At 52.0% G+C, this 22,296-nt stretch overlaps 2 protein-coding genes across 3 annotated transcripts in view; one reads left to right on the top strand and one right to left on the bottom strand.

Moving 5' to 3' along the window:
* The first annotated feature begins 75 nt into the window (after positions 1-75).
* FAM83A (family with sequence similarity 83 member A) lies at positions 76-21,384 on the top strand. 2 transcript variants are annotated; one of them, XM_068525303.1, is made up of 4 exons: positions 76-555; positions 10,492-10,659; positions 12,282-12,406; positions 20,710-21,384. In XM_068525303.1, the coding sequence occupies exons 1-4, from the start codon at positions 76-78 to the stop codon at positions 21,242-21,244; spliced, it is 1,308 nt and encodes a 435-aa protein (XP_068381404.1). In that variant the 3' UTR covers positions 21,245-21,384. The 2 variants fall into 2 exon arrangements, with proteins under 2 accessions (XP_068381404.1, XP_068381405.1); XM_068525304.1 differs by lacking the exon at positions 10,492-10,659.
* The window catches only part of C17H8orf76 (chromosome 17 C8orf76 homolog), a 41,996-nt gene continuing 36,560 nt past the window's right edge, over positions 16,861-22,296 (bottom strand). Inside the window, exon 6 of the mRNA XM_068525306.1 lies at positions 16,861-17,111. Coding sequence (XP_068381407.1) covers positions 16,995-17,111 — 117 coding nt within the window. The 3' untranslated portion in view covers positions 16,861-16,994. The remainder of the gene's footprint in view (positions 17,112-22,296) is intronic.

A 22,296-nucleotide genomic window follows, 5' to 3' on the forward strand; every position in this document is an offset into this window, starting at 1 on the left:
GTGGCCCGCTTGCCCCTGACATCAGGAAGAGCTCAGGTGCCAGCTGCCCCCCACACAACTCAGGGACAGGGCAGCATGAGCCGGGCAAGGCACGTGGGCAAGCTCCAGAAACGCCTGGAAGATGTCAAGAGCCAGTGGGTCCGGCAAGCCAGGGCTGACTTCAGTGACAATGAGAGTGCCCGGCTGGCCACAGATGCCCTCTTGGATGGGGGTCCCGAGGCCTACTGGCGGGTGCTCAGCCAGGAAGGCGAGGTGGACTTCTTGTCCTCGGTGGAGGCCCAGTACATCCAGGCCCAGGCCAAGGAGCCCCCCTCTGCCCTGGAGCCCCCAGGAGGGGCCGAGGCAGCTTCCAAGGGACTCGACTCCTGCTCCCTGCCATCAAGTACCTACTTCCCTGTGGCCTCAGAGGGCAGCGAGCCGGCCTTGCTGCACGCCTGGGCCTCAGCCGAGAAGCCCTACCTGAAGGAAAAGTCCAGCGTCACCGTGTACTTCCAGACGGACAAGCACAACAACATCAGGGACCTCATCCGCCGCTGCATCACCCGGACCAGCCAGGTAGCGATGGCGGAGTCTGCGTCTCCTTGGCCACGGGGTGGGGGGACTGGTGGAGGAAAGGAGAGAGGTGTGTGTCCTGCTCTAAGGGATGGGGTCCAGGTGATTGGAGCTTAGGATGGAACCAGGGATGCTACTCTCTGCCTTGCCCTAGATCACTGACTTCCTGATCCCATTTGTCACAATCTGGGTCCCGGCCACCAACACCCATCTGACCCTCCTCTTCCATCTTGATCCCGACCACCTAGTCTCCAAGCTGCTGTAGACACTTTTTCTATACTTCAAATTTAACTTGGTCCCTTCGCTGCTTAGAGCCTTCAGTGGCTCCCAGTTGCCCCCAGTGGGACCAGCAGACTCCGTAGCATGGCTCACGACCTCTCCAGCTCCTCTTCCACCTCCTGCCACTCAATCCTGAGTGACCTGCAGATTCTCAAACACATCAGGTTCTGTCTTGAGGTCTCTGCACATGCTGTTCCTTCTGTCTGGAGCCCCCTCACCTTCCCTGCTTTTCCCTTAACACCTACTCCTTCTCAGGACCCAGCACTGAAGTCCCGTTCTCAGGAAGCCTTTCCTGAGTTCCCCAGGCTAGGCGAGGTGCCTCACTTCTGTGTTTCTGAATGAAGGGGCCACTCCACTGGGACACAAACTCATCCCGTTTCCTCTCAGGCTCGGCTTAGACCTGTCTGCCCACAAATTCAGTGCAGCGCTTGAATCCAACCTGCGGTCAGGCAGAGGACAGAGGAGGCAGCAGAGGTTTCTCCCTCCCCAGAGTGTTTACGTTTTAATAAGTGACTTTAGAAGAAGAAAAATCCTTCAAGGCCAGAGCTTAGCTGGCAGAATTTCAGGCACCGGTCTGGCATTTGGTCGGGAGTTCTCCCAATGCTCCTGGAACTGCGGGCCCATAGGGGCTGCCTGCTCCCCCGGGGAATGGGGGAGGGACTCCAGATCATTCTACCCAGGTGCACAAAATGACCATTCAGCACAGGGGTATGGGTGCCCCTCCACCCTCCTGAAGCTGCAGGGGCAGGGGTGAGAGTGGACTCCAAGGAAAGGACTTTCTCATCTGTAAAGAGTCTCTCTCATCACTAAAATGATTTATTTTGTTACATTTAAAAGAGTTCAAAAAAGAACAAACTGATATTTAAGCTCATTTTCTGCTGAGATCCCACTCTCATGACAGAATCCCCTCCCATGTCTAATAGTGTGTGAAATCTCATGGCTCCAGAAGAAGCCACCAGGAGCGGGGAAGCTGTGCTCAAACGGGGAGGGAGGGAGTGGAGCTCTGGAGAATAAAATAGAAGGTGACAAGGGGTGGAGTATTGGCTTTTCACGCTGCTGGGCTACTTCAGAGCAGCATTTCATGCTTCCCTGGCGAGGCAGCATCAGGAACTGACAGGTGGGCTCAGGCAGGCAGCCAGGAGCGCCCGCACTGCCTGGGGTGGGCTGCACAACGCAGGGCAAGTCCCTTGACCTCCCCAGGCCCCAGATCACACACTGGACTAAGGGGCCCCTTCCAGCTCCCAGGGCTTGTTCCTAAGTGTGCTACCTCTGATCTCTGTGCTGAAGTTCAGTGCTCTCCTGAGGGGTGGGACCAATGATGTTGGCGAAATTCTCAACCGCAGCTGCAGCTCAAAGGGTGAGTGAGACTCTCTGGAAAGAAGCCAGGTTGGGGCTTGTGAAACATCATCCCCTGGCTGAGTGCTTCCCCTTCCCCCTACCCCACCTAGAGAGGCTTCCCTCTCTTCACCTCTGCGGCCTTGAGGCCTGCTGCTGTCCTTTGCTGTATCAACACAGTATGTTACAAATTTAGGACAACACTTAAAAATCAGAAGATTTCACCTGAAAGTAAGAATTTCCGGCTCCTCTTTGCAAGTCGGAAGACCTGGCTCTGTTGGCGCTGAGTTGAGGTCACCTCTTTGGGTGGGTCACCTTTGCGGCAGTCCCCACCACTCCCTGTTGTCCCAGGCCGTGATGAACTTCACCCATTTTGTTACCTGTCAGACTCCTGCAGGCAGTTTGCAATACCACTCCCATACACAACACACACACACACACAACACCACACACACACACACACACACACACACACACACACAGACACACACACACAGGGCTCAGGAGTGACCGGTGACCTGTTCCCACAGAGACGCCAGCGGGGGCTGGATCCCCAGCCACAGGCTGTAGATGGAAGTAGGCTGTGTCCACACAGAGGGAGGACAGGGGGTTTGTCTTCTCCCTCTCCTGTGGCTTCAGCCCCCTCGAGAAGAGAAGAGAGGGGAACGAACGGAGCCAGCCTGCTGGGTGTTCCCCGGAGTAGCTTCTGCTCCCTAGGGGGCAGGAGTTCTCCCTCTTTCCCTTCGTGCTCTCATTCCTTTACTCCACAAAGCCGAATTCACTGGTCAGGCCCTGAACCCAGGATGGCAGAGCAGAACAAGAGGCCTCCCTCCCTCCAGCCACCTGCCCTTAGGGGAGAGGTGGGAAGAGAGGGGACACTGCTGGATGGCAGTGCTGGCCTTGAGCAATGCTTTGTGCCGGGGAGCAGAGGGGAGGGTGACTAAGGCAGGCTTCACAGAAGAGGTGGCCTCTGAGTTGAGTCTCAAAGGCTGAGTAAGAGTTTGCTGGGCAGAGAGGGGACGTAAAGGAATTCCAGGTCCAGGGTGTGTCAAATGCAGACGTCAAGAGGAGTGAGAGGTCTGGATGACCTAGAGGTAGGGAGACGTGGAAAGGACTGTCAGGAAGGAAGAGGTTTTTACTCACAGTTTCCTAGAAGCAGGAGGCACCACACACCATGCAGGGCCACACCGGGAGCACCAGGGTCCATCAGGAGGCAGAAGGAGCCAGGGGAACACACAGGCACAAGCCTTTATTGTGGTTTTGCAGGAAAGGCAAGGCAGGGCCAGGTGAACAGTTTAGGATTGGCTAGTTTGAATAATTCTAGCAGGCTCTGGGCCACATATGGTCCCTGGTTGTCCCATAGCTGGCACTGGGGTGATTTAGGATGGGCAGGGAAATATTGTCTGGATGCTGGAGAGTCAGGTAAAGGAGGCTTGGGACATGGCTCTGGATTGCTTGGTCAGCATATCACAGGCTGCACCTAGTCGAGGTGCTTGTTATCTCTAGTAATCAGTTGGCGCTGGGATGTCAAAGTGTCATAAAATACAGAAAACAAAAAACATGAATTATCCATCCTCCAAGTGTGGTCCAGGATCCCTGAGAGTTCCAAAACCCTTCCAATGGGTCTGGGAGGTCCTGCCCTTTCTAACCACTTATCTGTGTGAGGCCGGATTATCTTTATATATCTCCTTCCCAACAACACATCACAACAGATTGCTACAGAAGCCGATGTGAGAACCAGCTGTCTCCTGGTAAGCCAGGCACCACAGAGAGTTGCAAAACTGTAAAATAATGCCATTCTGCTCACTCCATTTTGCTGTTGTTTTGGAAAGTATAGTTATTTTTGCTTTAAAATTGTTATTTATGTTAACATGTAATGGGCTTAATATTGTTTTAAGTAAGGAATATTAGTTATTTTAAAATAACTAATAAACATTAAGAATTTTCTCAGTTTGTTTCTAATTTGACAAGTGTCAGTAGTTACAATCCACATAAACCAAAGCTCTTTGGAATCCTCAGTAATTTTTAAGAGTGTAAAGGGGTCCCAAGACCGAAAAGTTGGAGAACTTGAGCAGGCAAGCCCCCTGTCACTGCTCGATCCCCTCTCCCTCTCCCTTTCACTGCAGAGAGAAAAATCTATTCAGTTCTCTGGGCAGGTGGGGGGAGAGTGGGGGGAGCATGCAGAGGACCAAGGGGGCAGCTGTGAGAAGGTCCCAAAGAAGCTCCCCCCAATCCCTAGGTGTCAAGGACCACCTGTTCAGGCCGAGCCCCTGCCCTGGGAGTGGCTGAACAAGGGACCAGGGTGGAGGGACGGGACACAGCAAGAAATCTGAGCAGGAACTGCACAATCCTGCCCCCACCCCTACTGCGCCCCCAGGGAGCTGATGAGCAGGTCTGCCCCATGCCTGACAACTGGGATTCCAGGGCCTCGAACACCACCAGGGTCCCCAGGGTGAGGTCTCCGGTTGTTCCCCCGACAAGGGCCGCCGAGGGACGGGCAGACCTGGGAGAGACGGGTCCAGCCTGCCAGGCCCGTGGGGTCTCCGGGCAACGGAGTGCCTATACCCAGCCCAGGTCCCGTCTAGGTCCCGCCAGAGTGGGGTGGGACAGCCGCCAAGGGCCAGCAGAGGTGCTCCCTGCCCCCCCGGCATCCTCCTGGGATCTGTGATTGGCCTGTCTCCCTTCCCACAGGAGTTCCCTAGAGTAAGTCCCTCTCCCCCTCTGGGAGCCGGGGCTCAGCGCTGGCATATTGTCACTGCTTCAGATTGGCAGTGAGGGAGGGGAGCACCGGGCACACCCAGAGGCGACACAAGCAGGTGGGAGCGTGTGGTTGCAGGGGGATGGTCCTCTCACTGCGGCCTTTTTAAGGGCTGTTGGCTCCCCCGCACTGTGGTCAGCAGATAGGTGATGGGGGGGGCCACCTGGGCCCCCTTCCCTTCTTCTGTCCACACTCTCTTTGAGTTCTTCTCTGGGGTCCCCCAACCCTCCCAGGGCTTGACTCTCCCTCCTTGGCCCATCCTAACCCACAAGCGGATGAGGGACAGGCTGTATCTGATGTAAACAGAGATCAGAGTCCTTCTCTTAGGCCTGCAGCAGACTGGCTGGGAGCATGGCTCTGGGTTGGGGTCTGGGGCATCTCCTCGCATTCCAGCTTTTGTAAAGTTACTTAACATCTCTGCACTCCTGGCTCTTCACCCGGGAAGCCAGGGTAATGGTGTTGTGAAGGTTACAGGGGACGAACGTACGGCTGAGAGTAGGTGCTCGAGAAAGAGTTGCTGCTGTTATTACTCATCCAGCAAAAGCCAGCTCAAAAAGGGGGCATCAGCACACAGGAGAGAAAGAGGGAAGAGGAGCAATCGAAGCACAGAGTGGGCCACGGGGTGCTAAGTGCCCCCAACACCTGGCCCCAGCATGCTTGGTGGTCCCACCAGGACCCAAATCCTCTTTCCCCTCCTGCCCCCTGCCCTTCCCAAAGCAGCAGGATTTCCAGCCCATGAGGAACTCACGTCTGCCAGGCAGGTAGTGAGGGATTCTCAGCCAGGATTTGAGGTCCCCGCAGGATGACTCCTGTCTGTGGGTATCACCCTAGCGGACCAGCAGCCCCCTGGCTGGGCCCCACCATCTCACTGAAACTCCAGATTCCCAGAGCCCACCGGCCAGGCAGCGCTCCCAGGCCAACTTCCTTCCTTAGCACGGGAAGTATCTCCTTCCCGTTCTCAGCCAACCCCACACCTCTGGGGTGGGCCATCTGATTGGCCCTAACAGGAACCCTACTCTGTTTCTTTCTTATGCCCATAGTGGTGTGGGCACTGATTTTAACCCTCTCCCATAACCTGAATTAAAACAACATGGTGTTGTTATTCTCTCATGGTGTTATTCTAACATTATCCACACTTGCTCAAGAATAATGCATATAAAAATCACAATCATATTTTAACTACGCACTTTACTTTTGCATATGCTTCCGTTTATATTACCTGGGCTTACGGTTAGACCCAACTTACGTGACAGCTAATGCTCTTCTATCGTGCAATGTTTTATAGGTAAAGAAACTGAGGCCCAGAGATGGTAAGTGAGTTGTCCGAAGGCACTCAGCTAGCCTCCACTAGCACCACAGCTGGAGCTAAAGTTCCCTATCTCCCAGTAGATCGTTCTTCCCCTGGATTATGTGCTACTGCTCTGCATTAGTTTCCTAGGGCTGCCGTAACAAATTATCACACATTTCGTGGCTCAAAACAACAGATAAGGGCTTCCCTCATGGCACAGTGGTTAAGAATCCACCTGCCAATGCAGGGGACACGGGTTCAAGCCCTGGTCCGGGAAGATCCCACATGTCGTGGAGCAACGAAGCCCATGCGCCACAACTACTGAGCCTGTGCTCTAGAGCCCGCGAGCCACAACTACTGAGCCCACGTGCCACCACTACCGAACCCTGCGTGCCTAGAGCCCGTGCTCCGCAACAAGAGAATCCACCGCAATAAGCATGCGCACCGCAATGAAGAGTAGCCCCCGCTCACCACAACTAGAGAAAGCCCGCACACAGCAATGAAGACCCAACCAACGCAGCCAAAAATAAAATAAAATAAATTTATCAAAAAAAACCCCCCAAAAAACCTTAAAAAAAAAACCAAAACAAAACACATAAGTATTCTTTCACAGTTCTGGAGGCCAGAAGTCCAAAATCAAGGTGTCAGCTGGGCCATACTCCCTCGAAAAACTCTAGGGGAGGATCCTTCCCTCCTCTCCCAGCTGCTGGTGGCTCAGGCGATTCTTGGCTTGTGGCTACAGAAGTCCAGTCTCTGCCTCCGTCCTTACATGGCCTTATCCTCTTCTCCCTGTCTCTCCTCTGAGTGTCTTTTATAAGAACACTTGTCATTAGATTTAGGGTTCACCAGAAAGCCCAGGATGATCTCATCTTGAGAATCTTAATTACATCTGCAAAGACCTTTTTTCCAAATGAGGTCACATCCACGGTTCTGGTGGTTAGGATGCGGACACATCTTTTGGGACCTGATTGATCAACACACTACACCCTGTGAGGTAGGACGCCCACGTAGGGGATGGAAGAAGTTATTGGCCTTGAATCGATCCAGCTGGGAGGCAATCCCAAAAGGAGGCAAACAAGATAAACCTAGATATCATGAGCCTGTCCTTCCAAGCATCGCTTAAATCAGGACGCTGGGTTTTTTGCAAACCTCTCCCCTTCTCTGTCAATCGGTCACCTGCTTACCAGCCCTGTCTCTGACAACAAAGACTCACTGGAACACAACTGGGAGGATTTACTGACCTCCTGGGGAGAGAAAATTGTCTCTTTTGCCAATACGTTGGATGAGGAGGCATTTATCTTTCAGGAGAGAGGACCTTATTGGTGCCATAAGCTTAAATGTGCACATATACTTAATTGTGTGTTAACGGGGCCATGGTTCTAAAGGTTCACGGGCCTCACTATTAGAACATCTCTAGTGACCTCTAGCCCAGGGTGAGCAATTTCTTCGCAGTTCCCTCCCCTGTCCAGACACCCACATCAACTGAGCAGAAAGTCAGCGCTGAGTGGGTACCAGCCATCTCCTTCACCTGTCTCCATGACACTCTTCTTGCCCTTGCTACTTCCCAGATGTTGATGGTCAAAAAAATTTATTGTAATTAGTAGAAAAGTGGTTGAACATTATTATTACAGGTAATGTTGAAGAAAAGATCGCCATAGTCCCCCATCCAAATATGACTGTTAGTTTTGGCTTTGCACTCATCTATCTGTACACCACCTTCCCTTGCTGGCAATCATAATGGACATGCTATCATTTTGTGCTGTGGTTTTTTTTTTTTCCACTTAATTCATTAATTGTTAATGCACATTTGTTGAGCATATATTAAACAGCAAGTTTTACTTTAACATTTCACCATGCTTTATAGTTTTTTTTTTAAATAAATTTATTTATTTTTGGCTGCATTGGGTCTTCATTGCTGCGCATGGGCTTTCTCTAGTTGCGGCGAGTGGGGGTTACTCTTCATTGCGGTGTGCAGGCTTCTCATTGCGGTGGCTTCTCTTGTTGCGGAGCACGGGCTCTAGGTGTGTGGGCTTCAGTAGTTGTGGCGCACGGGCTTCAGTAGTTGTGCCACGCGGGCTCAGTAGTTATGGTGCCCGGGCTTAGTTGCTCCGCGGCATGTGGGATCTTCCTGGACCAGGGCTCGAACCCATGTCCCCTGCATTGGCAGGTAGATTCTTAACCACTGCACTACCAGGGAAGTCCTATAGTTTCTATGTAACCATTATAATGATCATTTTTATTGGCTGCCTAATAATCCACTTCTCAACACACCACAATTTAGGTACTAGGAAGGACTTTTGATTGAGTGACAAAAAGTTCTAGTTCTGTTCCATTCCACTGTGTGGGAGCCTTTCCCACGGCACCAAGCAATTCTTGGACATCAGCTGGGTGTCCTACAACTCAATTCACACCAATCGTAAGCCGAGATTGTCACCTGTGCTTCTGACCAACTAGCTACAGATTCGAGATTCCAACAAACCCCTCCTTGGGTTTGATCAATTTGCTAGAGTGGCCGAGAGCAGTCAGAGAAACGTTTTCCTTAATAGAATGCCAGTTTATTATAAAAGGATGTAACTCAGGAACAGCCGGACGGAAGAGATGCATAGTGCATCTCTCTGAGTGCACCAATCTCCCTAAACCCTCACGTGTCCAACAACGAGATGCTTTCTGAACCCTCTCCTTTTGGGTGTTTATGGAGCTTCATTACATTGGCGTGATTGATCAAATCATTGGCCATTGGTGACTGATTAACCTCCAGCTCCTCCCTTCTCCACCAGAGGCTGTGGGGTTAGACTAAGAGTTCCAACCCTCTGATCACAAGGTCGGTTCTCCTGGCAAAGAGCTCCCGCATCCTTAAGTGCCAATGCCCTTAGGCCCGAAAGTCGCCTCATTAACATAACAAAAGACCCCTTTATTGCTCTTAGCTCTCATCACCTTGGAAATTCCGAGGGTATTAGGAGCTCTGTGTCAGAAACTGATATGAAGACCAAATATACATTTCTTATTATAAGTCACAACATCACAGAAAGTAACCCCAAAAAGCTTAAGAAGAGGACCATGCATTGACATCCTCAGTGGACAAGTCAAGCATAGGATTGGCTTCAGGGGTAACTGAAACCAGATGTTGAAAGGACGCTGCTGGGCATCTGTCTCCACCTCTTAGCCCTGGTTTCTCCAGATCCGGCTTTGCTTTCAGGCAGGCTGTCCCCACATGGGGCAAGATGGCTGCCAGCAGCTGTAGTTTATAATCCACTAGCTAAGCAATCCCAGTAGAAGGAATGCCTCCTTTCCCCAGGAGTCCCAGCAATAGTCCTGGGCTGACTCCCATGAGGAAAACATGTCATGTGACCACCTTTGGGCCAATCCCTGTGGCCAGTGGCCTGGCTTCAGTGTGCCTCCCCCGCACCCAATCCAGAGCACGGCAGTAACTCCACCCAAAGCACATGGATGGTGGAGCAGAGGTAATTCCTTAAAGTGAGCTTGGGGGAGTTCCCTGGCGGTCCAGTGGTTAGGACTGGGCGCTTCCACTGCAGGGGGCCCGGGGTCTATCCCTGGCTGGGGAACTATGATCCCACAAGTCGCACGGTGTGGCCAAAAATAAAATAAAGTGAGCCTGGGGTGCTGTTGGCAGGAGGAGGAGGAACGGGTGCCTGGCAGGCAGGAACACATACGTCCCTCCCCGTTGTTGGATATCTAGGGCCCCCCACCCCCCAAGTTTCTGCCATGATGGAGGATGCAGTACCTGCTGGCTGAGCCGGACTCCCTTCTCCATCCCACTGGGGCAGCTCAGTCTAGTCTAGTTTATATCCCCTGGGGTCTCCACAGGGATTTTGTTTGAGGCGAGGATTCCACGGCTTAAAAACATTTGAAAGCCAGTGGCCCTAGAGTGCCTTAAAGCTCCAAATGGCTGAGAGCCTGTGACTTTAAATCTGTCCCTCTCCTGTGACCCTGCCAGGCCACCTCCCCTTGGCCTCATCTCCCCCCTCTGCCTCCTCTTTTTGCTTATCTCCCCTTTCTCCTCCGCACTCTCCACTCCAGCAGTGGGTGGAGAGGCCAGAGGATCTGGGGTGCGGCTGGAGAGGTGGCCTCAGGACAGAAGCAGGGCCGCACTGCAGCTCTGCACCCCTCCTTGAGTCCTGCCCTGTCAGACCCTCCCCACTCCAGCGCAGCAGCAAAGGGAACAGCTCTCCCAGGCCGGCTGGGACTGAGGGAGTTTGGCTGAAAGAAGTCAGCACCTGGCCCTGACTCTCTGGTGTCCGACCCCTCTGCCCTGGCCCAGGTCCTGGCCATCCTGATGGATGTGTTCACGGACGTGGAGATCTTCTGTGACATCCTAGAGGCAGCCAACAAGCGCGGGGTGTTCGTCTGTGTGCTCCTGGACCAGGGAGGCGTGAAGCTCTTCCAGGAGATGTGTGACAAAGCCCAGGTCTCTGACAGTCACCTCAAGGTAGGGTCCCGTAACAGTGTAAAAGGTATTTTGTGTTAGGATAGAACAGGCTACGCTGTGGTAACGCATGCCCCCATCTCAATGGCTTAACATAATACACGTTTCTTTCTTGCTCAAAGTCCAGTTCAGATGGCCCTCCCTCATCTTGTAGCTGCACCATAAGGAATACACGGCCCCCGAGACATAGTGACAGGGAGGGAGAGGGAGGGAGGATTCCGAGGGATGTCTTTAGGACCTGGCCTGGAAGAGATTTCCATCATTCCCGCTCATAGCCCTTTGAGCTCACACAGATCCACTGGGGGCTGGGAAGGATAAAGGGGCCCGACCTCTGCCTTTTCTCCTCTCAGCTGAGGAGACCCAGTGGCTGCACTTCTGGGGCAGGGAGACATCCATGACCTGTGTGATGCATCTTTAGGACTCCATGGCTCCAACAGGATGCTGATTCTCTCGGACTTAACCAAACTCCTCACTTCCTTCTTCCGGCAAGGAGAAGGGAAACCCACAGATGAGGGTTCATTTAGTCACGGCAAATTTGGGGCAGCTAATTCAAGCTCTAACGTGAAACCGCCCACAGCTTTCACAAACAGACCCAGCTGAACAGCTGACAGGTGGTTTCCTTGGTGACTGCCCCCCAGCTCAGGCAGGTCAGCCTCAGGAGACCCCAGCCTCCTCGCCTTCCTCCTTCCCTTCCCCTCCACCCTGACCGGGATGCAGCTGAGTCCAGGCACCTCCGGTCGCCACAGGCCTCAGGTCCCCTGACTGCTGGGTCCGCTTGACGTAACATGGATCACACGGCCTCAGCATGAGGCCATCGAAACAGGTCCAGAGAGTCAGTGCAGGCCTTGTCCTCGTGGCCCACACCCGCTGCACCAAGGGACAGGACGTGGCCCTGTTCCCACCACCCCCGGAGCTTGTGGAGAGGCTGGAAGGAGTGGTTAGAGGCGCTGGGCATCCCCTTCCCAGAGCCCGCCCAGCTACCAGTGGGCATTCTCGGCACCAGGAGCGTCCTGCCGGCCTCTGACATCCCCTTGCCTCACCTGCCCTTTCATTTCTTCAGCTTCCAGGGGTGCTGGCTTGAGGGCTAGAGCAGCGGGTGCTGCTGGGGAGGAAAGAGACAAACAGGGCCACAATTTGGGTTGTGGCCACACCTTTTCTTAGAGCAATCTAGGGTCCATTGAGGTCTCCACAAAGCACCCCCCCCCCACCCGATTGCACTGGGCCTTTCCTCTGACCAGCCTGGAGTCAGGGACTCATGTCACTAAAGCCACTTACAGGGCGAGGCTGGGCTTGCCAGACCTCTGTGGGCCATGGGAGCCTGGACGGAGGGCTCTGTGGACACCAGGCCCTCATCTTCCTTCTATTTTCTGCTTTGTTTGAATTCTACCATCTCCCCTTTCTTTTCTTTTCTTCTTCTTCGTTTTTCTCCCATTACTCAAATAATGTCAGAACATTGAAGAAAATTTAGAAAATTCAGCCAAGGAAAACATAACAATGGCCCACAATCTCACCAACTAGCAATAACCCGTTTACTCTTGGCGAGCATCCTTCCAGATATTTTCTTAGGCAAGTGCGTATCTCTGGATACGCAATTAGTGAGGACACCTTGACTTCCCTTGCAACAGAATGTTTCTGTCCGGAGCGTGGAAGGAGAGGTGTACTGCGCCAAATCAGGCAGGAAGTTCGTCGGCCAAATCCAGGACAAGTTCATCATCTCGGACTGGAGATACGTCCTGTGCGGATCGTACAGGTGAGCACTGCGCTTCATCTTCTGTCGGGGCTTTGCGGAGGCCAAGGCCCACACGCCCACCAGCAACCCCCGGGGCAGCTGGGGACTCATCATATACACGAGGCTGGAGGCAGGACCAGCCTGGGCGAAAGGGGAAAATCTGGGCCCTTCCTGGGGGCACTTCGGGGTAGGGAGACACTTCCAAGTGCCTTGGTTTCCCTTTGCATGGCAATAGGACATAAAATCCTGTTTCCCTCCTCAGATCTCTCAGGTGTGATTCTAAAGCCATGTGATTTGTTTGGTTGTGTATGGGGGCCCCATTTTATTTTTAAAATGTTTGGTTATTTTAATATAGCGAATGTATTGAGATGTAATTCACATGTCAGATACTTCACCCATTTAAAGTGTGCAATTCTTTTTAGCATCACTTTTCTCATCCGTAAAATGGGGATAACAATACTTCCCCTTGCTGACTATTGTTAAGACTCAATGAGATAAAATTTGCAAAGCATGGCGTAGCTCCCAGCACACAGTAGGTGCTCAATAAGTGGTTGCTATCAGCCAGCCAAAGCCCCAAGGGAAGGGACATGGAATAGGCAAGACCTGAAAGGGTGTGGGTTGAGAAGACGTTGGTCGTGAAGGGCTGCCCAGCAGAGCAGGCCTGGGCGACACCACATTGGCTGGGGGAGAGGGTGTGTGGGCCCTGAGAAGACTGGAGAGCACCGAGACAGCCCTCCTCTCACTTCAGAATTGCCAGGGCTTGCTGAGCTGTCACCATGTCCTAGATAAGATTACAAGCGTCACCCTCTGTGGCCCCTGACCACCAGCTTCCTGGCCCCTCCTCCACTTCCCTGTCAGAAGTGTCTCCAAATTTAATGGGACCTCAGGCTGGTGCTAGGGACCAGAAGTGGCAGCAGCCCAGCCTAGAAGCCAGATGAGCTAAGTTCAGTTCCCAGCTCTGCAGCTTCGTGGCTGGGTGACCTCGGGCAAGTCACTGCACCTCTCTGTTCCTTCATTCACTCACCAGCTATGTAGAGACCTAGCAGATACAGACCAGGCCTGCTGCAGGCGTGGAACAGGATGGGGCTCCCTCCTGCAGCTCCGCTCAAACTAGGCGGGTAACCGATAACAAACCCAGGGGAGGGAAGGGGGCCTGGGACGGCGCCAGGGTGCCCCTCTCTGGCTCCGCATCTCCACCTCTTCCTGAGCCTGTTCTCCTCAGCTGTGCGAAGGGCCTGTGGCGTCGACCTCACAGGTTGCAGTAAAGGAAGCTGGGAGGCACGGTCCCTCTGCGAGGGAAAGAGCTGAGGTTTTACAACTAGTGTGCAGGGAGGGGGCTCAGGGACGAGGCAGGCCGGAGGGGACACCTCCAGCGTCCGGGGGTCACTGAGCCCACGTCTGTTTCCACCCACAGCCTCTCTCCTCATCCTCTGCTCCACCCGGGGGCACCTGTGGAAAACGGAGCCCCCCTGCTTCTGATTCTCAGGCCCTGTCTCCAGCCCTCGGTTGTTTGTAAGAGGCTGAGGTGGGGCTGAGCTCCCCTCCCCAAGTGGCCAAAGCCACCTTATCAGCCTTTGGTTCTTTCCCTCGAGAGGGACAAAGGCCTCTGGGCAGCAAGCAAATAAAGCTCAGGGCGGGAGCTCAGCCTAAAACCCTACATCACGCCTCCGACCTTGACCTCTGACCTCGACCGAGCACCACTAGACCGAGTTCACCACCTGGAGGCGAAGGGTGAGGTCTGTGCCTGGGCAGTTGCCCCAGACCCCAGGAGCCAAGCCTGGAGGGAGGGGGTCCACCAAAGCAGAGGAATTCTCGCACTCTTTTTTATTAGGTGAAATTCACGTAACATATATTAACCATTTAAAATGTAAAATTCAGAGGCATGTAGTACATTTACAGTGTGTGCAACCATCACCACTATCTAGTTCCAAAACACTTTCATTGCCCCCCAAAGAAACCCCGCACCCATTGTACGGGGAGGAAAAACTTTTTTTTCGGCTACACAGCTTGTGGGACCTTCGTTCCCTGACCAGGGATCGAAACTGTGCTCCCTGCAGTGGAAGCGCAGTGGTCCCGTCCCACCACTGCACTACCAGGGAAGTCCCAGGAAACACTTTTTTCTAATACCTTTCTTGGTTCTCTGGCTGGGGCCCTGTAAAATGGACTGGTGAGAGACAGATTAACAGGAGAAAAGCAAACAAATCTATTTAATACAAGTTTTACGTGACACAGGAGCCTTCAAAAGGAAATGAAGACCCAAAGAAATGGTTAAACCTGAGTGTTTTTATATGAGGTTGGATGAAGAATGGACAGTCATGGAAAAACGTGATAGGACGAAAGGGAAGAGCTAAGGGTAGTTACTGGGGGAAACAGAGCAAGGCCGGTCCATTCTGATCCCTCTGAGTCCCCCTGCCCTTGGAGATAAGGATGCTCCTTTCCTCTGGGTACAGGGAGGGCATCTCTCACATGAGGGCCTTGTGACTGGCTTCAGGGAGAAGGGGGAGGTCAGAGAGTCCTTCCTGAACCTGCTTCTCAAATTCCTTCAGCTCAAAATAACATCTTCTGTCAGAGCGGCATACATAGACGTGGGGGTGGCGTATCCACAGCCCCTCCACCACTAAGCGGTCACTTCCCCTTCCCCATCTTTGAGCAACCAGTTGTGCGACTGGCAAGTGGCTTATTTAGCCATTAAAAAGATTTCCATACATTTGAAAAGGACAGAGAAAGAAATTCTGAAAGAAGATGAAGAGGGGGAAGCCTCTTCTCTTATTTTCAATAAGGAGAATTAAGTCTCTCAGTTTTCGTTTGTATTTGCCCTTTGAGCTCATCATGCAGGGGTGCCCTTGCCCTTGGAAGGGGCAGAAGGAAGCATAACCACCTTGCTGAGCTTTGTGCCAGGCCCTGGGCCAGGTGCGATCAGACCTTTAGTAAGGATTTAATCTTTGTGACTTTTCTTTTTTTTTTTTTTTTTTTTGCCTTGCTGCACGGCATGCGGGATCTTAGCTCCCCAACCAGGGATCAAACCCATGCCCCTTGCAATGGAAGTGCAGAGTCTGAACCACTGGACCGCCAGGGAAGTCCCTTAATCCTCGTGACATTCTGAGGGAGGCATTATTCTTCTGACAGATGGGAACTGAGGCACAGAGAGAGTAGGTGATTGGGTCAGGGTCACAAGCTTCCTTGACTAGGATCTCCAGCTCTCTAGCGCCTGCTGAGGCCAGGCTGGGCTTGATATGGGAGGTACCAGGAGGAGGGTGGCAGTGGGCTTGAAGACATACCGGGCCATTCCTGCGAACTGTGGAGAATCCAGCTTCTGGAGGGAGGGCAGGACAACTATAATGTTTTTGCTCTCAACATTCAAAGGTGATCTGTTTGCCAGCCTTTCAGAGGATCCTTTTCCCTGGGACCCTTAGAGCTGTTTCCAATAAAAACAAAAAATCAATCAGAAAAGCCTTCACCCCATCCTTTCAGTACACCTGTCTCTGGGCTTCAGATATTTGGGCCCTTCCCTCTAGTTGCACACAGTTCTCCCAAACTGAAGGGCTCTGTCCGCTTCTCTGGCTGAGCCGCGGGGGTGGGAGTGGGGAGGGTGTGCATTTCAACATTTCAACTCTTGTTGAGGGTCTTACCCAGCACAGGTGCTGTGCCACATGCTGGGGACACAGAACTCCTCTCTCTCGTCAAGAAATGTAGATGAATGACCACAGGGTGTGGTAGGGTGTGTGCTCTAAGATCAGCATGAGCTAAGAAAGTGCTCTGGGGTCAGCCAGGAGGGAACTCCCACTTCTGCTGGCAGGTCCAGGAGGTTGGATTGAGGCTTGGAGGATGAAGAAGATTGGGGCGGGGGCAGGGTGCGAAATCAGGCAGCTGGAACAGCATGAGTAACAGCATGGTATCAGCATGGCCTTCCAACCGGCTCCTGAGTCCACTCCTGCCCTGACCCCAGCTGCCACCCTGGGCTTTACCAGGAACAGAAAGATTTTTAAACACAAACAAGATCAAATCACTTCCATCCTTAAAATCCTTCAATGCATGTCATTGCTCCTAGGGGAAAAAAAAAAAATCCACCTTCTTACCACGGCCTCTGTCTTAGCAGGATTCTTCTTCCCCTCCTCTGTGCTGCAGCCGCACTGGCATCCTCCCAGGTCTTTCATGCCTCAGGGTCTTTACACTCGCTGCTGTTTATTCCCTTTGCTGGACAGCTCAATCCTGTTGTCTTTATCCTGCTAACTCATCTTGCCGAAGGCAGCTTCCAGATCATTCCCTAGAGACCTTTTCTGTGAACTTGTTTAGCCAAGATTTAAGAAAGATGATGTCCGGGCCTGAGCTGGGTCTCTTTTCTTTTCTATTGCTTCCTGGCAGGAAGTACAGTTAATACAGTGCCGGTATGTTTATACATGACCATAAATATTTGTTGAATGAATGGATGTTCATGTTAGGTCCTGGCCATCCAGTACGGCTAGAGGAATACAATTTTTGAAACTGTGCATCACTGTCTATGAAATTGATTTAGTGGATGATCCCCAGAATTCTTCAAAAATGAAATAGGATAGAACAAAAATAATCAGAGCACGCTGAGGTAAAGGACGTTCTGGAGATTGTTGTGAGGTTATGTATCTGTGTATGTGAGTAGGTTACAGTGTATCAATAAAATGTATTTCTCCAAGAATAGCCAAGATGAGTCTGAAGAAGAACAGGCAGGGCGGACTTGTCCTTCCAGATGGAGCTGTAGTAACCAAGACAATGTGGCATTGGGTGAAGGACACACACAAAGTGACAAATGGAACAGAAGAGAAAGCCCAGACACAGACTCCCACATGACAGGGCATGTCAGAGCAGTGGGGAAAGGTGAAACCAGAAAAAAAAATTCTCCATGTGAAAAGTTGGATTCTACTTCACACATACACACGCACACATGCGTGCACACACACAAAATCACCTCCTAATAGATTAAAAGAACTTAAATGTCAAAAACAAATTTTAAGACTCCTAGTAGAAAATAGAGACGAATGTCTTTTTAGACCTTAGGATGAGGATTAGGTGTCTTAACATAGACACCCCTCTGTGTTAAACAGAACACAAAAAAGCATTAACTATAAATGATTGCTAAATCTGACTGTATTACACTTAAGAACTCTGGTTCCCTCAAAGACAGCTCAAAGAATGTGAAAAGTCAGATTACAAACTGGGAGCAGGTTTTCATGATGCCCTGACAAGATTAGTGTCAAGAATCACAATGAACTCCCACAAACCACAAAAGAAACAGCACAATGGAAGTGTGGGCGAGGGGGGAGAGGTGAGAGCAGGTGTTTCACCGGGGAGGAAACAAACGAAAAGATGTTCAGCATCCTCAGTGATCAGGAAAATGCAAATCAAGGCTAGAATGAGTTACCATTTTATACCTATTCAGTAAAAAAAAAAAAAAAAAAAAATTGGGTTGGCCAAAAAGTTCATTTAGGTTTTTCCATAGCATCTTACAGAAGAAAAATCTGAACAAACTTTTTGGCCAGCCAGTAAGAAGCCTGACAATACAAATAGTGCATTTACAAATTTCTACACTGCTGATGGGATTGCAAATCGGTACAGTGACTTTGGAAAGAGTTTGGCATTTTCTCTAAAGCTGAACATTCACCTAGCTTTATCCAGCAATTCCACTCCTAGGTGTATTTCCAAGAGAAACGGGTCCACAGGACAGTAGAAGACAGGTATAAGAGTGTTCACTGCAGCACTGGTCACAACAGAAAAACCATGGAAACAACCCAAATGCCTATCAATGAGAGAATGCATGAATACACCATGATATAGCCCCCAGTGGAATATCATACAACAGTCAAAGACAAGTGAAGTACAGCAACAAGAGATAACATGGATAAACTGCAATATTTAAGTGAAAAAAAAATCCCCAAAGATTAATCCCCAAAGATATATGTTAAAAACAACTAAAATAGAAATATTTACAGTTGTTCCTCCGCATCTGTGGGGGATTGGTTCTAGCATCCCCACAGATACCAAAATCTGAGGATGCTCAAGTGCCTTATACAAAATGGTGTAGTATTTGCATATAACTTACCCATATCCTCCTGAATACTTTAAATCATCTCTAGATTACTTATAATACCTAATACAATGTAAATAGTTGCCAATGGGGCAAATTCAAGTCTTGCCTTTTGAAACTTTCTGGAAAAATTTTTTCTGAATATTTTCCATCTGTGGCTGAATCGTCGGATGCAGAACTCGAGTATACGGAGGGCTGACGGTACTTTCAAGAATACAGAAAACTTTTTTTTACTATAGAAAAAGGAAAGTATGGGAACCATGACACAGGATTCTGGGTGATGATTTCCTCTATTTTGGGGAAACTGAATGGGTTCCTAGGAGGGACCGTGTGCTTAGATGCTGGTTATTGTCAAAATGCTAGCTTTTTATTTTAGGTGATGGGTTCATAGGTGCTTATTAGATTATTTAAAATAACTAAGTAAAGGGATTTCCCTGGCGGTCCAGTGGTTAGGACTCTGCACTTTCACTGCCAAGAGCCCGGGTTCAATCCCTGGTCAGGGAACTAAGATCCCACAAGCCGCTTGGCGTGGCCAAAAAATAAAATAAAGCTGCATAAATGTAAATGGCTCATTAACAGATCAATGATGAGAGTGGGTCTTGAGCCAAAAATTATGATTAAATCAATTCTCTGTACTTAAGGGCCAAAAAAGCAATAAAAATAAAATGTAATTCTTATCATGGGTGGTGATAAAAGAAAGTGTAAAAGCTAGAGCACAGGATGAATGGACATGTGGGGTGTAAAGGAGGGACACCCCTGAGCAGTGAGCAGGGTGAGGGGGGTGGCACTCAGGTGGTGCAGGGATACACAAGGGACACAGGGGCAGAGGGTGCATGGAGGCCTGAAAAGCTGCCCGGGCACCTTTGGACCTGCCTTTTTTTTTTTGGTGGTGGGGGGGAATGTGGCGGGAAGGATCTTAGTTCCCTGACCAAGGATCGAACCCGTGACCCCTGGAGTGGAAGTGCGGAGCGTCTCAACCACTGGACCGCCAGAGAAGTCCCCTAGACCTGCTTTGTTAAGAAAGCATGCAGTTGCTTGTTCTAATCTAGCCTGATTCCAAAGAACAGGGCGACTGATTTCTTCGTGTAGCCAAGAGTCCGGCTGTCCCAGAGTTTGCTGCCTTCCCCGTCACCTGGTTGGCCAGAGGCACGGCATGAGCTGCTCACCTCTCTGGGGTGCGTGGGTGGCTCCTGGGCAGGAGGTGAGGTTTAAACAAAGCCTCGCTGTTCTTCCCAGGATCGCTCCAGCCTTGCGTGGGCCCTGCCCTGCCTCACAGGGCAGGGGACTCCAGAAGCTGGGCCCGCCTTCTGGTGGCAAGACATGCTGGCTGGGGGCTGGAGGCTGAGACTCTTGGTCGGGTCCTTTCTGTCCCCCACGGTGACCCTGTCCCCCTCTGACCATGCTGTCCCCATTGCTCCCCACGCCTAGGTCCACAGGATTAGAGACCCAGGAATCTCTAAAATGACGTTCCTGGTGGGTCTTCTGTGCTGCCACCAGGCTTTTTTGCGGGGAGTAGGGTGATGAGGGGAATTTTCCATCAGAGATAGAAAGGAATCTGTTTAAATTAGGGAATCATAAAAGGTAACACACAAATGCCTTGAACATTTTGTTTCCATTTAAAACTTGTAAATAGAGGGAAGGCCAAGGCCTCTGCTTAGAGGCGGCCTCCCGTGGGTGTCTGGGCAAGCCCACTGATGTGGCATCTTTCCCATCCTGTGGGCTCACCCTGTGTTCTCCTTTCCATCCCCAAAGAGCATAGGATTCTCCCTCCCACTCGCACCCCTTCCGGCCCATTTGCCTGAAAACTGGGCTACACCCTTTAGCTTTTCATGGAAATACAGCCCTTCCTTCCAAGGAGCAGCCCCAGACTGCTAAGCTATTTGGTTAGAAGAGGCAGGTGTCACACCTGTCACAGGTGGAGCCGCTAAGGCCCCAGCAGCTGGATGACTCACATCAGCACAAAATTGGGGACACTGGCACTCGGCCCCTTTGTGCCTCCACAGGGATCTTCTAAGGGCCATAATCTGAGCACCGGGAGGGAACACTGACCGGAGGCCCGGATTCACTCTGCATCTTAACTACTCCCTTGCAAACCTTTGCTGGTCTCTGAGCTTCAGTTCTCCCATCTGTGGGAGGGGATAACCGGCGTTCTGGCCCGGGGGGAAGGAGCCGGCGCGGAGGAGCGGTGGGCACGTGTTCGTGACCCTGCGGGAGCAGGGTGCCCGAGGCCTCCCCATCCCCGCCCCTCACTCTCTCCTCTCGCCTCCAGCTTCACCTGGCTCTGTGGACACGTGCACAGGAACATCCTCTCCAAGTTCACGGGCCAGGCGGTGGGGCTGTTTGACGAGGAGTTCCGCCACCTCTACGCCTCCTCCAAGCCCGTGATGGGCCTCAAGTCGCCCGGGCTGGCTGCACCCCTCCAGCCCACAGCGGCCCCCAGCCCCCGACCCGGCCGCCTCAGTGGCAGCAGCCACTCCACCAGCGACCGCGCGTCCTCCAACCCCTTCAGCAGCCTGTCGACAGGCAGCAACCCCCAGAACCGGAGTCTGTCCACGTCCTCGGGGCCCGGCAGCCCCCTGGCCCCAAACCCACCTCTGGCCCCCAGGTTCCAGCCCTATCACGGCCCCTGGGGGGCCCTGACCTCACAGGCCCACTTCTCCCCGAGGCCCCATGATGGCCTGTCTGCTCCCTACAGCAACCTCAACGGCTACAGGCCTCTGCGGCTGCAGGTCGAGCAGCTTGGCCTGGTGCCCAGGGTGGCCCACACCCGGAGGCCCTTTCTACAGGCCTTCCTGAATTTCTGAAGGGTCCCTTCCTCCAGCTCACCTCCCCAGGGCCAAAGCTGGACATTCCTGGATTTTCTGGCTCAAGGACCCCACTTTAACCAGTGGCCCTTCGAACTAAAGGCACTTGGACGAAACCGTTGCCTGTGTTTGAATGTTCCCAGGCCTCAGACCGTTCGCTTGCTGACCCCCACACTTCCCTTGGTTCCCCTCTCTAGTACCGGCCTATGCAGCACATTCCAGAAGTTTCCAGGGAGGTGGGGGGCAGGGAGCTAGAGAACGAAATCATGAAAATAGAGCCCCATTCTCCAAAGAGCAGCCAGTGCTTTCATATTAACATTTTCCAAATCTCTGTAATGTGAGAAGTGGCTGATGCAGCCCAAGTTTTACATATGGGTAAACTGAGGCACTGTGAGGCAGGGGGTGGGTGTGACCAAGGTACTCCTGTGTGTCCCAGTGCCCAGGGATGGTCCGCTCCCCAGAGATTCTGGACAGACAGATTCAGGAGAAAGTATGGGGACATTCTAGATGTTTCTGGGAGGGGAGGGAAACTCCTCCTCCCTTGTAGAGCATAATACTAGAGTATCCCTGGCCCGATGAATTAGGGATGAGGCCCCAGAACCTGCCACTGTAAGTTGTGTGTGGCTGATTGAAAGTGTGGCCACCAAGGGTGGAGCAAACCAAGGCATCTAGGGGATGGAGATGGACAAGGCAGTTTGGCAGCTCAGGTTTTTGCTCTGAAGAGCCTTGGGCTGGCCTGGAGGTCCCTGGAGTCTGGGCTGGATCCCAGGGGCTTGAGGTGTCAGATCTGGGAATGGCCCTGCAGTGGTGCTTCAGGCAGCCTTGAGCAACCAATGAGAACCCCGCATTGACCTTGCAGCCCCTAGGTGTAGTCAGCTACCTCCAGATCCAGGCCCCTCTACCTGGCTTGTTGACGTCCTGCAGCAGGAATGCTGGGCTGTCACCCTCACCAGCACCCAGTCCCATCATTCTTTCCTTCTCAGAGTCACAGCACATCCTGTTTGTTCCTGGGGTGGTAATAGATCCTGAGGGCACAGCCTTGCTGGGGTAGA

Source organism: Eschrichtius robustus, chromosome 17 (genome assembly GCF_028021215.1).
Source record: "Eschrichtius robustus isolate mEscRob2 chromosome 17, mEscRob2.pri, whole genome shotgun sequence".
NCBI lineage: Eukaryota > Metazoa > Chordata > Mammalia > Artiodactyla > Eschrichtiidae > Eschrichtius > Eschrichtius robustus.

Bases quoted from the DNA above. Each gene is read 5' to 3' on its own strand.
- FAM83A (XM_068525303.1), top strand. From the start codon at position 76: ATGAGCCGGGCAAGGCACGTGGGCAAGCTCCAGAAACGCCTGGAAGAT. The intron at 10,660-12,281 runs GTAGGGTCCCGT...CCCTTGCAACAG, and splicing joins TCTCTGACAGTCACCTCAAG to AATGTTTCTGTCCGGAGCGT. The intron at 12,407-20,709 runs GTGAGCACTGCG...TCTCGCCTCCAG, and splicing joins GTCCTGTGCGGATCGTACAG to CTTCACCTGGCTCTGTGGAC.